Raw genomic sequence first — 14,563 nt, 5'->3', positions numbered from 1 at the left:
GGACCAACTTTCATATCAAGGTGTATTTATTCATGTAATTGTTAATTCTTAATTGTAATTGTTAATTCATTGTAATATTGCAGGACCATATTGATGGGAGAAGAAAAGCCCTTAGATGCCAAATATAATCATTCTTATAACAATTTATTCTGCCACTCACATTTTAAAAAATCCACAGGAAAGCTTGTGATTGAACTACCTAGCTGACATCAAGCAGCTACTTTGTGGAAAGTGACACTAAGAAATACTTTCATCTCTTCTATTCTCACACCTTGTTGAATATTGAAACAACATTCTTTGAAAAGTGACATTGCATTTAAACTCATTTGAGAACTTCATTCTGGCCATTATTTTTCATTATTGAGCCTGTAATATTCAAAATTGATAATACTTTGTGTGTAATTTTTAACTGTCAGTATCCCGTGTTAAAAAGTCCTTTGAATACAAAAGAAGCACCTTGTACTATGTATTCAGGAGTGTAAAATTACACAGTAGAGCAACAGCTTTTTCAGTTGGTGACTTATGCTTGTTTTCAGTTAATCATTTACTATCTGATTATAGTTGAGCTTAAATTTATCAGAATGATTCATGTTTGTATTATTATTCTATGACACTAAAAAAAAATTTATTCACTTATTTTGTTGTCACTCAGATTTGTATATCCAATAATGCTTCTTTTGATGCTATCAACATTTATTGAGACTAGTATATTATGTATGGTAAAATGAAAACACCCTTTTAAGGATATACTGTAGTTAATTTTTCTACTGGACATGCTACCCTAAATGGTATATATTTTAGTGATGTTACACAATAATTTTCTTTAATTTTAGTAGAGAATCTACAGGCCTGTGTTGAGCTAAAAAGGCTGATGCTGAGCAAAGATAGAGATGGATATCAGAAACTCCTGGAAGAGCACAACCTATTGAGAAAACAAAATAAAAGCTTGAAGAATGAAATGGGTCACCTGCAATGGCATGGGCATTCTAAAACTACTCATCAGTGTTCTTTTTATAGTCCAATCACTGTTAGTGCACAAGATAAAACTATAAGTAGTGTATCTGAGCATGGGGAAGATGTAAGTTTTTATTCCTTTATTATCACCACTGTGTTTTTCTTGTGTTTGCAATGTCTGTATACTATGGGATTTACTTGTAGGTGAAATGCATTTTGGGGTAATGTAGAATCAGATAACTTACACAGATTAAACAGTTTTGTCTTCACATATTTTTCAAATTCAAAATAATAATTAAAACTTCAGGCTTATCTCATGTGAATGTTAAAAGGAAGAAGGGAATTCCAGCAATAGAAAAATCGGTACTCAAGTTCCACAGCTTGCTGAAGTAGATGGAACAGTATCAATATTTTGCTCTGTTGATTTGAATATATCCACCTGATGATGAATGTATGATCACTTTGGTTATTCCAGCACTTGTAAAATGAACCATAAACAGGGTTATAATTTGAATATCTTCTTCTGTAGCAAAGTATCTAGCAATGAGTCAATTTGTTTCTATGTTAAAGTACATACCATGGCCTTTTGGCCTTTGTACTGGTGACCCAAGAGAAATGGTCAATATTCAGGGATATGACAAGAAGGACTATTCCAAGGAAAAAAGTCTAGTAAGCATGGGCTCTAAAATTCATTCCTTAAGCTCTATGAGAATATGTGCATCTTCGCTACTGGGAAATGTATCTCTTCTATTGAATAAGTGCTCACAGATCTTAAGGTATGCATTTCAGAGCCCAAGTTTACTAGATTATTATTATTAATTCCCCCCCCCCTTCCTCAAATGATCATTCCTGTCATATTCCTGAATGTTGTCCCAGTAGAGTGCACGCAGAGTACCATTCCTCGAGTTACTGCGAGAACTGTCAGCCATTTGATGCTTCCAAAATAAATTTCATTATAGAGTATATGGTCAAAAAAGTATGTGCAAACATGTTTATAATTTTATTCATTGTTACCACTTTGTAGAAAATATAAAATGTAAAGAATTTACCTGGAAACAGATGGAAAAAGTAAACAAACTGTTCATTATTTTGAAAGTAATCACCATAACTGTTGATAAACTTAACCCACTATGTGATACACAGCCAATACCATCATGGAAACATGTTTGTGGTTGCCTACCAAACCATGGTTGTACCCAGACATGCACCTCTTCATCCAAAGCAAATCTGTGGCCACAAACATCGTTCTTCAGGTGTCCAGAGAGGTGACTTATAATTAGTCTGATGAATTCCATTTCCATATTCTTCTGGAAACTTCATCTTGGGACACCAGCATAAAGGCCATGTTATGTACTTTAATATGAAAAGAAAATTGACTCTGTGTGTGTTGTGTGTGTGTGTGTGTGTGTGTGTGTGTGTGTGTGTGTGTGTAGCTCTCTAACCAGTCTCAAACTCTGCATTCTACTGTTTGCTGATATTCTTGAAAACCAGGCTTTACACCTCAAAAATACAAGATATGGAAGTAAAACTCTACCAGTAAAGAAGCTTTATTGTTGATTCATGTGTTTGTCATGCTTTTTGGTGCTTTATTTGTTTTCAGACTGAAGGTGTTCAATTGGTTCTCAGGCTCCACCAGAAGGTAAACGAAATGGAAAAAGAAAGAATCGAGTTGCAGAAACAAGTGGAAGAGGTAGAGAAAGAAAAAGATAGTCCATGTGGTGATACAGCATTTACACATGTTGGTTTTAGTGTATGACTTGAAGTGATGATTTAACTTTCAATTCTGTGTACTATAGTTCAATAATCTGTTTGATAGTATATTGGAATTTGATATCAAAAATAATATTGATTAGGGGGTTATTTTTTCTGTGTCTGTTTTTTGTAAGAATAAGATGTGTGTAACTCATCTACGATGGTTTGAGCATGTTTTACGGGCTGGTGATGACTCTATTGCCAAGGTGGATTACATGCTTGAAGTTGTTGGCAGTAGACCCTAAGGATGATCTAAGCAATGATGGGCTGATACAATTCATAAGGACCTTAAATGTTTGAACATCCACCTAGATGCAGCCCTTGATAGAGCAAAATGGAGACAACGGACCCATATAATGGACCCTGCAGGCACATGGGACAAATGCTGAAGGGAAGAAGAAGAAGAAGAAGAAGAAGAAGAAGAAGAAGAAGAGTATTAGATGAGGACTTGAAATGCAATAAAGAACCATTTTGAATCATGGATGCTGTGCTGCTTTGATCTATACGATGGTTTTTTTTATGTATATTGACATAAGTTGCTTGCATTAATTTTGTTATGTTTCTTCAAACTTTCTTGCCTGACCAGTTCTGGACATTAACACTAGCTAACAACACATAGTTGAATTTTGTAACCTACAATTTGAATGAGACATTAGGATAGTACAAACTTTCTCACAAAACATACATACAGCTTATACAGTAAATGGATATTAAAATGCATCATCTCTGTGGTCAACTCCATTGTCATCTCTTGCTTCAAATTTCAGAAACAACATCCAAATGTTTCAAGGCTTTTTGTGGAGTGGGAACATATTGCTACTGAAATAGGGTTACAGTTGGTGGTTTTTGTAATTGACATCAAGAGGTGGTTTTATTGAGCCATCTCAAGCAGGGAAATCAACATTCACGAAGGTAGCTCATTGATGGTCAGATGAAGCAGGTTTTCAGGTTTTGGAGATGATGATGATGGGATGATGATGATGATGATGATGATGTTGATGATGATGATAAAGCAAATTGAAAAAAAGTCATGAAGATCATGAAGATGATGTCAATTAATTTAAACCAAACAAGGGCTGTTAGGGGTCAAACAGGTATGGATTATTTGTTTAGGTTGCCCACAAACAGGTTATCATTTAATGCAAAACTGATACTGATCACAATTGCATGGAGTTTTTGTAGATTTAGGCTTCAAAAGAGAGAATTATAGGTCAGAATGTTACTGACTGAAAGGATTAGGATTTAAGTGGTGGATTCATATTGGAAGGTTACTGGGAAACGTTGTGTTCGTGGCAATAAGGCTATGAGGATAGGGGATGATGTGTCAGGAAATAGCATCCACAGTGCAAAGCACAGGAGGAAGTGATTTAGTCTTTGATGTAAGAAGGCAGGCTGTGGACAATTGATTGGAGATGATGCTCAACAAAGGCTGGAGGATCTTTCTCTGAGTGTGCTATATCCAGCTACAGTGAGGTGAATTGTAAGGGGATTAGTGGTATTAGTTTTGTGAAATTTGGGGTGTAAGTGAAGATAAGGGTTCAAGTGACTGACAATGTGTGCTCACATGGATTAAGGTAAGAGCTTTGGAAAGAGCTGCTGATGGTTGTGTAGGGATAGCATCCTACATCTACATGATTATTCTGCAATTCACATTTAAGTGGTTGGCAGAGGGTTCATCGAAACACAATCATACTATCTCTCTACCGTACCACTCCCGAACAGTGCGCGGGAAAAACGAACACCTAAACCTTTCTGTTCGAGCTCTGATTTCTATTGTTTTATTTTGATGATCATTCCTACCTATGTAGGTTGGGCTCAACAAAATATTTTCGTATTCGGAAGAGAAAGTTGGTGACTGAAATTTCGTAAATAGATCTCGCTGCGATGAAAAAGTCTTTGTTTTAATGACTGCCATCCCAACTCGCTTATCATATCTGCCACACTCTCTCCCCTATTACGTGATAATACAAAACGATCTGCCCTTTTTCGCACTCTTTCGATGTCCTCTGTCAATCCCACCTGGTAAGGGTCCCACACCGCGCAGCAATATTCTAACAGAGGACGAACGAGTGTAGTGTAAGCTGTCTCTTTAGTGGACTTGTTGCATCTTCTAAGTGTCCTACCAATGAAACGCAACCTTTGACTCGCCTTCCCCGCAATATTATCTATGTGGTCTTTCCAACTGAAGTTGTTCGTAATTTTAACACCCAGGTACTTAGTTGAATTGACAGCCTTGAGAATTGTACTATTTATCAAGTAATCGAATTCCAACAGATTTCTTTTGGTACTCATGTGGATCACCTCACATTTTTCGTTATTTAGCGTCAACTGCCACCTGCCACACCATACAGCAATCTTTTCTAAATCGCTTTGCAACTGATACTGGTCTTCGGATGACCTTACTAGACAGTAAATTACAGCATCATCTGCGAACAACCTAAGAGAACTGCTCAGATTGTCACCCAGGTCATTTATATAGATCAGGAACAGCAGAGGTCCCAGGATGCTTCCCTGGGGAACACCTGATATCACTTCAGTTTTACTCGATGATTTGCCGTCTATTACTACGAACTGCTACCTTCCTGACAGGAAATCACGAATCCAGTCGCACAACGGAGATGATACCCTATAGGCCCGCAGCTTGATTAGAAGTCGCTTGTGAGGAACGGTGTCAAAAGCTTTCCGGAAATCTAGAAATACAGAATCAACTTGAGATCCCCTGTCAATAGCAGCCATTACTTCATGTGAATAAAGAGCTAGCTGCATTGCACAAGAACAATGTATTCTGAAACCATGCTGATTACGTATCAATAGATCATTCCCTTCGAGGTGATGCATAATGTTTGAATACAGTATATGCTCCAAAACCCTACTGCAAACCAACGTCAATGATATAGGTCTGTAGTTTGATGGATTACTCCTACTACCCTTCTTAAACACTGGTGCGACCTGCCGAATTTTCTAACCTGTAGGTACAGATCTATCGGTGAGCGAGCAGTTGTATATGATTGCTAAGTAGGGAGCTATTGTATCAGCATAGTCTGAAAGGAACCTAATCGGTATACAATCTGGACCTGAAGACTTGCCCATATCAAGCGATTTGAGATGCCTCACAACCCCTAAGGTATCTACTTCTAAGAAACTCGTGCTAGCAGCTGTTCATGTTTCAAATTCTGGAATACTCCATTCGTATTCCCTGGTGAAGGAATTTCGGAAAACTGCGTCCAATAACTCCGCTTTAGCAGCACAGTCGTCTGTAATAGTACCATCGGCACTGCGCAGCGAAGGTATTGACTGCGTCTTCCTGCTTGTGTACTTTACATACGACCAGAATTTCTTTGGATTTTCAACCAAATTTCGAGACAATGTTTCATTGTGGAACCTATTAAAGGCATCTCGCATCGAAGTCAGTGCCAAATTTCGCGCATCTGTAAATTTTAGCCAATCTTCGGGATTTCGCATTCTTCTGAACTTTGCATGCTTTTTCCGTTGCATCTGCAACAGCGTTCAGACCTGTGTACCATGGGGGATCAGTTCCAATTCTTAGCAATTTATGGGGTATGAATCTCTCAAGTGGTGTTGCTACTATATCTTTGAATTTGAGCCACATCTCGTCTACATATGCATAGTCAGTTCGGAAGGAATGGAGATTGTCTCTTAGGAAGGCTTCTAGTGACACTTTATCCTCTTTTTTAATTAAATTTATTTTGCGTTTCCAGAATGAGATTTTCACTCTGCAGCGGAGTGTGTGCTGATATGAAACTTCCCGGCAGATTAAAACTGTGTGTCCGACCGAAACTCGAACTCGGGACCTTTGCCTTTCGCGGGCAAGTGCTCTACCAACTGAGCTACCGAAGCACGACTCACGCCCGGTACTCACAGCTTTACTTCTGCCAGTACCTCGTCTCCTACCTTCCAAACTTTACAGAAGCTCTCCTGCGAACCTTGCAGAACTAGCACTCCTGAAAGAAAGGATATTGCGGAGACATGGCTTAGCCACAGCCTGGGGGATGTTTCCAGAATGAGATTTTCACTCTGCAGCGGAGTGTGCGCTGATATGAAACTTCCTGGCAGATTAAAACTGTGTGCCCGACCGAGACTCAAACTTGGGACCTTTGCCTTTTGCGGGCAAGTGCTCTACCATCTGAGCTACAGAAGCACGACTCACTCCCGGTACTCACAGCTTTACTTCTGTCAGTACCTCGTCTTCTACCTTCCAAACTTTACAGAAGCTCTCCTGCGAACCTTGCAGAACTAGCACTCCTGAAAGAAAGGATATTGCGGAGACAAGGCTTAGCCACAGCGTAGGGGATGGTTCCAGAATGAGATTTTCACTTTGCAGCGGAGTGTGCGCTGATATGAAACTTCCTGGCAGATTAAAACTGTGTGCCCGACCGAGACTCGAACTCGGGACCTTTGCCTTTCGCAGGCACACAGTCGTTTTTTGTTTTGCATTTGTTTCTGGTGGATTTGGAAGAAATGGTATTGAGCCTAGCTACAACAACCTTGTGATCACTAATCCCTGTATCACTCATGATGCTCTCTATTAGCTCTGGATTGTTTGTGGCTAAGAGGTCAAGTGTGTTTTCGGAACCATTTACAATTCACGTGGATTGGTGTACTAACTGCTCGAAATAATTTTCGGAGAAAGCATTTAGGATAATCTCGGAAGATGTTTTCTGCCTACCACCAGTTTTGAACAAGTATTTTTGCCAACATATCGAGGGAAGGTTGAAGTCCCCACCAACTATAACCGTATGAGTGGGGGTATTTATTTGTTAAGAGACTCAAGTTTTCTCTGAAGTGTTCAGCAACTATATCATCAGAGTCTGGGGGTCGGTAGAGCGAGCCAATTATTAACTTAGTTCGGCTGTTAAGTATAACCTCCTCCTATACGAATTTGCACGGAGTATCTACTTTGACTTCACTACAAGATAAACCACTACTGACAGACACAAACACTCCACCACCAATTCTGCCTAATCCATCTTTCCTGAACACCGTCTGAGACTTCGTAAAAATTTCTGCAGAACTTATTTCAGGCTTTAGCCAGCTTTCTGTACCTATAACGATTTCAGCTTCTGTGCTTTTTATTAGTGCTTGAAGCTCAGGGACTTTCCCAGTACAACTACAACAATTTACAACTACAATTCCGACTGATCCTTCATCCAAGCACTTCCTGTATTTGCCATGCACCCTTTGAGATTGCAGCCAACCCCATACTTCCCTGAGGCCTTCTAACCTAAAAAACTGCCCAGTCCATGCCACACAGCCTCCGCTACCCGTGTAGCTGCCAGCTTAGTGTAGTGAACTCCTGACCTATTCAGCGGAACCCGAAACCCCACCACCCTATGGCGCAAATCAAGGAATCTGCAGCCAACATTTTCGCAAAACTGTCTGAGCCTCTGATTCAGACCCTCCACCCGGCTCTGCACCAATGGTCCACAGTCAGTTCTGTCAATGATGCTGCAGATGGTGAACTCTGCCTTCATCTCGTAAGCAAGACCGGCAGCCTTCACCAAATCAGATAGCCGCTGGAATCCAGAGAGAATTTCCTCAGATCCAAAGCGACACATGTCATTAGTGCCAACATGTGCCACCACCTGCAGCTGGCTGCACTCTGTGGTCTTCATGGCATCCGGAAGGACCCTTTCCACATCAGGAATGACTCCACCCGGAATGCACATGGAGTGCACACTGGATTTCTTCCCCTCCTTAGCCGCCATATCCCTAAGGGGCCCCCTTACGCACCTATCATTGGAGCTCCCAACTACCAATAAGTCCACCCTCTGCGATTGCCCGGACCTTGAAGGCTGAGAATCATCCTCTGAAACAGGGCAGGCAGCTGCATCTGACTCAGCCAGAGACAGTACCTGAAACCTGTTTGTCAGAAGCACCGGGGAGGCTTTCTGATCAGCCTCCAGGGACGTCTTTCACTGCCTGCCACGCCTTGAAACGACCTCCCAATCAACCACAGGTGAGGGCTCAGCCCCACTTCGGGCAGGGGCAGCAACTGGGGCAACCACAGCGGCAGACAGATCTGGGGACAGACGGGACAAGGTTGACATCCCTGTGATACCCAAGTCCGGCTCCCCACAGTGGTAAAGTATGTAAGCAGTGGTGTTGAAAACATGAGGAGAGTTCCCTCTGCCTTGTGGTTACTTTGATCCATGACTATGCTTCTGGAGCCCTTTTCTGAAGGGGGCTGAAGTTCATTTTAAGGCTGAGGTTGTTTTGTAAGTGTGCAGTTCACCTTATTGGAAAGAGATCTGAGGCAGGAAGGTAATGTTAAGTTGGATGTGAGGAGTTCCTGGAAAGTTATCAGGAATGGCTGCTTAGAATGGATTGAGGACCACAATTAGTAGTGTTTGAGACAAGCTGCTGTGTGATTTTTTGCTGGCTGAGCTCAGTTGTGCAGATGATAAACAAACGAGTTGACTGAAGGGAACAAATAAAGGAAAGCAGGGCCTTGGCTATTCCATCATTCTTAAACTGGATTTGGAGCTAAATGAGAGGCATTTTGAAAGTACTGTAATGTTGCAGGGGCCATGTTCTTGCAAGACAATATATTGACAGTATTTATGTAGAAAGGGGTTAGGTGAAGGTGATTTCTCTACCTTAATAATTAAGTGACATATAAAACTATCTCTAGAAACATACTGCACCAGCCTTGCAATAGTTGTAGCAGCAATAGTTCACATGATCTCCAAAAGTAACAGTGTCACACTACCCTTAGGTCTATCAACAACTGTATCTTTCAGCCTAAGTAGGATCCAAGATGGGCCAGTTTCTCTCAACAGAATTCCAGGTGGCCACACTAAATAAAATTGTCTTCAGATGATCTTGAGGAAACAAAGCATGTGTAATGGAGTCAGGATGATTTTAGTGCTATTAATCTCACAATGGATGAGAATGATAGACTGAAAAGTAGGTTAGAAGAACCAGTTTCTCAGCTGTCATAGAATTGTAAAGACAGTGAAGGTAACATTATTATTTATATAGCCAAAGTCACGCAAGTCAAGTAGTCAGTGTCCCAGTGACGCGTGTTGACCCTGGGCTGTGGTATTTCCTTTGCTTGACACATGGCAGTGGGAGATTCCACTAGTGCAAAGAAGTCAGGCTGGGCAAGTGGCCACAGAAGTACTGAAGTCAGCACATTGTCTGGTGTGGAGCTGTGTCATGCCTGCCAACATCAGACACACAATGACAGAAAACTCTGGTGTAGGCTGGCTATGCAATCAGGTGCCAATGCAGCAGGCCAGGAGCTCGCATTGGACATGGTGCAGAAAATATGCAAGGATGGGCAATGAACCAAGGACACCAGAAGGTGCCCCAGAGTCAGTTGATGACAGCCAGCAGTATGCCTCTAGCTGGCAGGCAACAGTTTGGCTACTGGCAGCATTGAGATTACATGTGGGTCATAGATGCATAGGTAGAGGAGGTAGCACCTTGTCGTAGTTGAGATGACCCACTTTGGGTCGACGATCACCATGGAGTACTTTTCAGTGTATGGTGCAGTTGACAACAGTTGGATGAGGCATGCGATATTTGGGGCCGCTCGATCTGGCTCTGTTATGACAGTATGTCACTTTTGGCCACTTAGACCACAGAAGCAGCAGAGTGCCATGCCCTGGCAGGATGTAATCCAGGTAGTCACTGCAATAGCCTGGATCTCACACCATGCTGTGTGAACAGTGTTCCAGCCCCAGCAGCAGCTGGCAGGGCCTGGTATGTGGCAAATGTACACACTTCAGTGCTGGAGCAGAGGTTTCCTTCATGTCAGCTCCGTGTGTGTCCAGTACAGGCACCATAATTTGGTAAGGTACCTGGTGGTTCATCTGGGTGCAGGTTGCAGACATTGATTTGGAAATGTAGTGCCATAACACATGATTAGTTCACATTTTCGTGTTTAAATGTGTAAGTACTACCACTAGCCTGAACTGAATCTTGCTGCTAAGAGTGATCCATCATTTACTGTGGTTTTTATGGGCTTCTACCTTGCCACTGCTGTGTAGCAATGTGTAATGTGACTCACCAGTCAAAGAGGAATCTTTCATGCTTCAGATATGCAGTGTCTGGTGTTTATGCTCAGAACTCTCCTTCCACCCTATTACATGCATTTAGCAGAGTTACTTCAGGGCAGTGACTTCAGTACATGATAAAAACTGGATGATATTGGAAGATACATTTGCTCGCACATGATGTTGTTGGACAATTTTCTGCACTGTGCCCAGTGTGTATACTGCTACAATCAAAACTGAACAATGGTGCATTTGTCATTTATTTTGTATTGGACACACCAGTTTACACTTCCAGCAGAAATGTTACGTAACTGAGGTACTGCCAGTATATTTCGCATGTTGTCCCATAAGTGGCTTAGCTTCAGTGAGGAAGAGCTGTATGTTTTTGTGACTGAATCTTCCATTATCATATATACTGAGGTTTAGTCTTCTCTATTCCAAGCACAAATGTCAGATTTATTAACACATGTATATGTTTTACAAGGAAATAATTTTCTAGAACGTTAAAATATGGACACAAGAAATGGTGAATTTGGCTCCTCATAAACTTTATAATCATTAATGGGTTGTCTACATATATTAACACTACAATCATTTCTCTTTGAACTGTGCACATACTTTTTATGAAAATCTGTCTGGATCTTTGTATTTTTCCTATTAGACATATTGCTGTATTATAACTGGCATTTTTGCCTACCACCTATCCTTTTTAAAAGATCTTCACCTTTTCCAATTTTCCAGTTTTACTGGCTGGTCTGTATTATTATTATCTTCCCTTTCTCAGACGTTATGTCTGGCTAAAAATGGAAAGTGACGCGGACCTTGATCAAGCGTGACTTCCTTTTAACTGTACGGTATATGTTACATTGCATTTAGGAACTTTCGGGTAATTGAACATGTATCAATAATTACAGATTTCTGTAGTTGTGGTCCGCAGCTCGTGGTCGTGCGGCAGCATTCTCGCTTCCCACTCCCGGGGTTCCCAGGTTTGATTCCCGGCGGGGTCAGGGATTTTCTCTGCCTCGTGATGACTGGGTGTTGTGTGATGTCCTTAGGTTAGTTAGGTTTAAGTAGTTCTAAGTTCTAGGGGACTGATGACCATAGATGTTAAGTCCCATAGTGCTCAGAGCCAACATCTGTAGTTGTATATATATGTTTGGATGTAGGTGTATTGCGTTGATGTACTGGTGGATATTGTGTGGTATAACTCCTGTAGTTGATAGTACAATTGGTATAAAGTCAGCTTTATCCTGATGCCACATGTCCTTGACTTCCTAAGCCAGTTGGATGTATTTTTCAATTGTTCTCCTGTTTTTTTCTGTATATTTGTTGTATTGGGTGTGGATATTTCGATTAGTTGTGTCAATTTCTTCTTTTTATTGGTGAGTATGATGCCAGGTTTGTTATGTGGTGGTGTTTTATCTGTTATAATGGTTCTGTTCCAGTATAATTTGTATTAATCATTCTCCAGTACATTTTGTGGTGCATTTATTTATTTATTTATTTATCCATCTTTAAGCATTTACATGCAATCGATATTGTCATGAGTAATGTACAATTTACATATTAAGAAATATAACTATTGTGAGGTATCACACAAAGCTAAAGTATACATTTTAAAAGAACATACATAATAAAGGAATACATTTGATACATAAAGATAGCCAACATAACAAAGTGTGCATTTTAAAGAATGTGCATAATAAAAGAATACATTTCATACATAAGGATTTCTCCACATGTTTAACAGTTAAATGTGGAACTACAGAGACAAAAAAAGCTTAGGGAGAGGTACAAACAGAGTTGCAAGTTGTTTCATAAGTCAGGTCTATTTTTGAAGAGTTTTCAAATTCTTTAACACTGTAAAAAGCTTTGTCTATCAGCCATTTTTTAGTCTTACTTTTGAACATATTAAGAGAGACACTTATTCCCATGTATTCATAACTCTCTTGTGTTTTCTTGAGTCGAGTTGTTGGTATGTCTATCTTAAATGTTTGACGAGTGTTATGATTATGAACGGACTGCCTAAGGTTTTAACTGTTAAAGTTTTCTTTTATGTACAAAAGGCAGCTGTATATAAAAAGAGAAGGGACTGTCATTATCTGTAATTCTTTGAAGTATGACCCACATGATATGTTATTTTTGGTAATCCCAGAGATGATCCTGATGGTTTTCTTCTGCCAAATAAAAATTTTCCTGGACCATGGAGAATTACCCCATAGAAGAATACCATAGCTAATATGGCAATGAAAGAATGCATAATAGGAATTAATCAGCAGGCTTTCAGAAACACATGTGCGTAATTTTTTCTGTAGATAGATAACTCGCGAAAGCTTTCGAGATATGTTGTCTATGTGACTCTGCCAGGTTAATTTCGTATGTATATGAAAAGAAGTTTGGTAGAAGTGTACTCAGTATCAGCATTGGATTAGCTGAAGGATATATTTACAGTCATTTCATGGTTAATAGCTAACTCATTGGCTTCGAACCAAATATTGGATAATCTGAGAATATCTTTACTTTGCTCCTTCAGTTTATTTATGTCCTTCCCTGAATTGATGAAAGTTGTATCATCTGCGTAAAGCACAGATTTGCATGGCATATTGCTGGTCAGGTCATTTATAAATATTATAAACAGTAATGGCCCAAGCACTGATCCTTGGGGTACACCTCTAGTGACGTTCAGTAACTGTGACTTTTGACCGTTGTAGCTTACAGTTTGCTTTCTGTTACTGAGATATGATATAATGAGGGAGAGTTCCAGATCCCTAATGCCATAACACCATAGTTTCTCCAGCAGTATTGTTTGGTTTACAGAATCAAATGCCTTGCTTAAGTCCACTAGTGCGGCTTCAGCATATAATTCACATTCAAAAGAAGATTGCACAATAGAAACAACATTTTCAACAGCATTAATTGTTGATAACTGGGCCTTAAAACCACATTGAGACTTAGTCAGTACACGGTTTTTTGACAAATGCATGTTAATTTGCTTTTGTATGCAATATTCGATTAATTTTGAAAGAATAGGTATCAGAGAAATTGGACGATGATTATTAGTGCAGTTTTTATCACCCTTTTAGGTAATGGAATTACTACTGTCTTATTTAGACATTCTGGAGAAATACCACAGTCAAATATCCAGTTTATGAGTGTGAAGAGGGGGAATGATATCAAATTGATTATTTTTTTAAATCACAAAATTTGAGAGGCCATAAAGATCGTCTGATCTGGAGTCACTTTACTTTGCCACTGAATTAATTACATCGTGTATTTCCACATGTCCCCAACTACAGGTTGGCACAGTATCAGCAAAGTTTTGTAAAAACTGGTTTATATAAGTGGATTGTGAATTTGATTTTGAACTCTTCTTATGAGGAGATGAGGGATTAGGGTTTGCTGCATTGATAAAAAAGGTGTTAAATTCATCTGGGGTGACATTAACACCAGTTGTAACTTTTACACTATGACTACCTGTACCTAATTCTGCTTTAATGACCCTCCACGCAGCCTTACACTTATTATTGGAGTTTTTAAGGAAGATATCATTTGCTCTACATTTTGCTACTCTGATTTGTGATCTATAGTGTCTCTTGAGGCTAACATATGTTTCATTCTCAACACTACCATTTTTTACCTTATCATAGCATACCAAGACCATTAATCTTAGCTTCTGTAAATATGGTGTGAACCACCTATGTGGAGTAATTCTACCATGCTTTCTTGCCATAGTTTTGTTTTGTTTGGTAACGATTGGACAGGAGGTATTGAAAATTTCAGTTAAAGTACTAACAAACCTGCTACAAGCCTCCTCAACATTGTTGGAAGCATATATT

General features: G+C 39.9%; 1 protein-coding gene across 1 annotated transcript in view; it reads left to right on the top strand.

Moving 5' to 3' along the window:
• Positions 1-958: 958 nt before the first annotated feature.
• The window catches only part of LOC124555896 (unconventional myosin-Vb-like), a 118,323-nt gene continuing 104,718 nt past the window's right edge, over positions 959-14,563 (top strand). Inside the window, exons 1-2 of the mRNA XM_047129955.1 lie at positions 959-1,078; positions 2,555-2,644. Of these exons, the coding sequence (XP_046985911.1) occupies positions 959-1,078; positions 2,555-2,644 (210 nt within the window). The remainder of the gene's footprint in view (positions 1,079-2,554; positions 2,645-14,563) is intronic.

This window comes from Schistocerca americana, chromosome X (genome assembly GCF_021461395.2).
Source record: "Schistocerca americana isolate TAMUIC-IGC-003095 chromosome X, iqSchAmer2.1, whole genome shotgun sequence".
Lineage (NCBI taxonomy): Eukaryota > Metazoa > Arthropoda > Insecta > Orthoptera > Acrididae > Schistocerca > Schistocerca americana.
Note: the sequence above shows the minus strand (reverse complement) of the source record. Positions and strands in the feature narration are given on the sequence as shown.